General features: G+C 53.0%; 1 protein-coding gene across 1 annotated transcript; it reads right to left on the reverse strand.

Annotated features, from left to right (window-relative positions):
- Positions 1–424: 424 nt before the first annotated feature.
- On the reverse strand, positions 425–2,581 carry LOC112119800 (suppressor of cytokine signaling 2-like). Its single transcript, XM_024218586.3, has 2 exons — positions 1,937–2,581; positions 425–914 (listed from the first exon to the last, which is right to left on the reverse strand). Exons 1-2 carry the CDS (start codon positions 2,085–2,087, stop codon positions 433–435), a joined length of 633 nt encoding a protein of 210 aa, XP_024074354.2. The 5' UTR covers positions 2,088–2,581; the 3' UTR covers positions 425–432.
- Positions 2,582–2,802: the final 221 nt, after the last annotated feature.

A 2,802-nucleotide genomic window follows, 5' to 3' on the forward strand; every position in this document is an offset into this window, starting at 1 on the left:
AACCCACCCTCTCCCCCTAACAGCCAGAACGGAAGCCCTGTCCAAGGGACATTCAGTGAAGCAAGCAGAAGTCAATGCAAAGATGTAGCAATGGGAGAACAAGCAATAGTACAATGAATTTTTATTAGCGGCCCTAGCTAGGGACGACAGAGCCAGACAGAGCCTGAAAAAAAAACAAAAAACAAACAACAAAAAAAAAACACGCTTTCTGCCCCCGGCCTGCTTCGATCTGAGCTCCGGAGATCCCTGCCTTTCGCTCAGCCCCTCACACTTGTACCTGACCCCGAGGCCACGTACTGCAGCACTCCAGCTGAGCAACGCCAGGGACCCTTTGGAGGCCATCAGTGCTGGTGCCGGAGCGGCGTGGGTTGCGGGGAGAGCACCATGTTTTGCCAGGGTAGGATGGAAAGGTGAGTAAGGTGGGGGGGGCTCTCAGAGCACGTATGGGTACTTCATCAGGTAGTCCTTGAGCCTCACAGGCAAGGGCAGGGCCGAGACCTGCCGAGTGCTCCTGTTGATAGTTAGCCTGCACAGGTGCTGCAAAGCCGGCACAGAGACATACAGGGGCTTGATCAGTTTCAGGTGAATGGCCGGATCCTTGGACACGGACGTGGTCTCCTGCTCCGACGGCCCCAGCCGTTCGGCTTGCTTCAGCGAGGCCAGGGAGTAGAACTGGACCAAGGCCATGGCGTCCTTGAAGCTCTGGAGCTTGGGCTTGGCCAGGACGGACGAGTCGAAGCCGAAGCGGCCAGCGCTGTAGCAGATCCGGATGTGGGTGGGCCCGACAGAGGTTTTGACCGACAGGGTGAGCAGGTTGTCTGGGCTGGAACTGTCACGCATCAGGAAGGAGCCTTCCAGGGAAGGGCAGAGAACGCGTCTGGCCTCTGCTGCTGTGAGAGGACCCCAGTACCAACCTGCCCAAGAGAGAAAGCACCGTCACACGCAGGTTAGCCCTAGCACTTCACCCAACAAAGCTGGCCCTGTGGGACACAGAGAGGGGAAGAGCCAAGGTGGAAGGAGCATGATGGCTGTCCCATGCAAGAGATTTCCAGGGGAGCTGGGGGACAAGGGAATAGAAGGGGCAGAGGTAGAAGGCCAATGAGTAGGCAGCTGGTGTGCTGTGACCGATGTTTTCATGCTGACCAGTATCGCCTCATTGCTTCCTCATGTTCCCCCCAGCTGTTTGCTTTCTCCACCTGTTGTCTATTGTCTGAGAGCTCTTCAGGGCTCTGAGTGCAGTGGGGCCCTGATCCCTAGGGCGGGGGCCATTGCAAGATTCAAATAACAGAGGCCCATTTCCCTGTCCCCTGGTGCAGATTTCTCCAGCAGCAAAGGCAGTTCTAGGGGTCTATCCCCGCCGGGGCGAACTGACGCGTCGGGATTTAATGAGAGTAATGAGTTGCCAGATTGACATCCTCGGAGGCTGATGGCCCCTGTTTAACCCAGGGTGAGGCCATGCTGCCCAGCGTGTGTTTTCTGACCCAGAGGAAAGCTTCTAAGGAGGAGAAGGGAATTCAGGTCTCCGTGACCCAGCCAGTCAGTGATCTGTCTGCTGAGGCTACTGACAAGTGTGTGTGCAGTTCTCAGAGCATGACTGAGGTTGCATTAGAAGCCCTAGAGAAGTGCTGAGTACTTGCCCTCTGGAAATCAGACACATTTAAGGGGTCTCAAGCCGGACGCCCAAAAATCACTAGCTGCTTTTGGCTTGCCTCCTGACCCTGAGATCTGGTTGGCTGGAAAGCAAATGACCAGAACCAAGGGAAGCTCCTTCTAGGGATATCTAAGACTTGGCCTGGACGGAGCCCTGGAGAATAGTCTCTAGGGAACAGCCTTGGGCTGGAGAGGGGTGAGGCTAGAGGATCTAACAGCTTTGCCAATGTCTAGTGTCTACAATAATAGGTTTCAGCTTCTTGGACCAACATTCATTCTCCCTTACCAGCTTGCTCCAGGTGGCTTATGGTGCAGTTGATCTGGGCTGAGTTCACGTCCTCATCCCTGGTCTCTTCCCAGCCATCCTGTTCAGAGCCATAAGGGTAAACGTTCAGAGCCGGCTTCTCCCTGCAGATCACAGCACTGGGGGACTTCATGGTCCAGCGTTGTTCTGTTGGCCGGGGGGCTCAGGGAGGGCATCTCAAGGTGCGATCAAGGGGAGGTCACTCAGGGAAGGGAGTGCTGCTGGCATCACTGGGGGCATCTCATTTGGCTTCTCAACACCTAAAAGGTAATGCAGAAGAGTAAAGAAAGGAGAAACCAGTGCTAGGAGGTCCAACCTGTACAAAGCCATTCACCCAGGAGCTTAGCTTCACCAGAGACTATCACTACTGACACTGCCAACTGCCGCAGGGCGTTCCTTACAAGACTGCTACACTGAAGGCACCAAATCCAACAACAGTGATGAAGAGCAAAAGACAACAGGAAGGGACAAGAGCAGACACGGTGGCTGCTGCAACTTCATAAGAGAATGGGGTAGAGCTGGTCAAAATGATCCAACTTTCAACCAAGGGCTTTTGGGGTCAAAATTTCAATATTCTACCCAAACAAAATTTTGATTAAATCTGTAAATTTGACCAGTTCTAGATCGCGGGGTGGGATTTTGATGTTTCTATGAAATTTCAGGACTTAGGGGGAGAAAAAAGTAAACAAAAAAAAAATAACCAACCCAAAAAACATGAATGTTTATTTCTGTCCACTTCTATACGTGTGAGGAAATACAGAAGCTGCTTCTGAGTTATATTGGGAAGAGTTCGTAACATGGAACCATCTCTGCAGGGGAAGTGGTAGAAACGTCTGGGAGTGGACAGA

The sequence above is a fragment of the Terrapene carolina genome, unplaced genomic scaffold, assembly GCF_002925995.2.
Source record: "Terrapene carolina triunguis isolate 2854851 unplaced genomic scaffold, T_m_triunguis-2.0 Scaffold335, whole genome shotgun sequence".
Classification (NCBI taxonomy): Eukaryota; Metazoa; Chordata; order Testudines; family Emydidae; genus Terrapene; species Terrapene triunguis.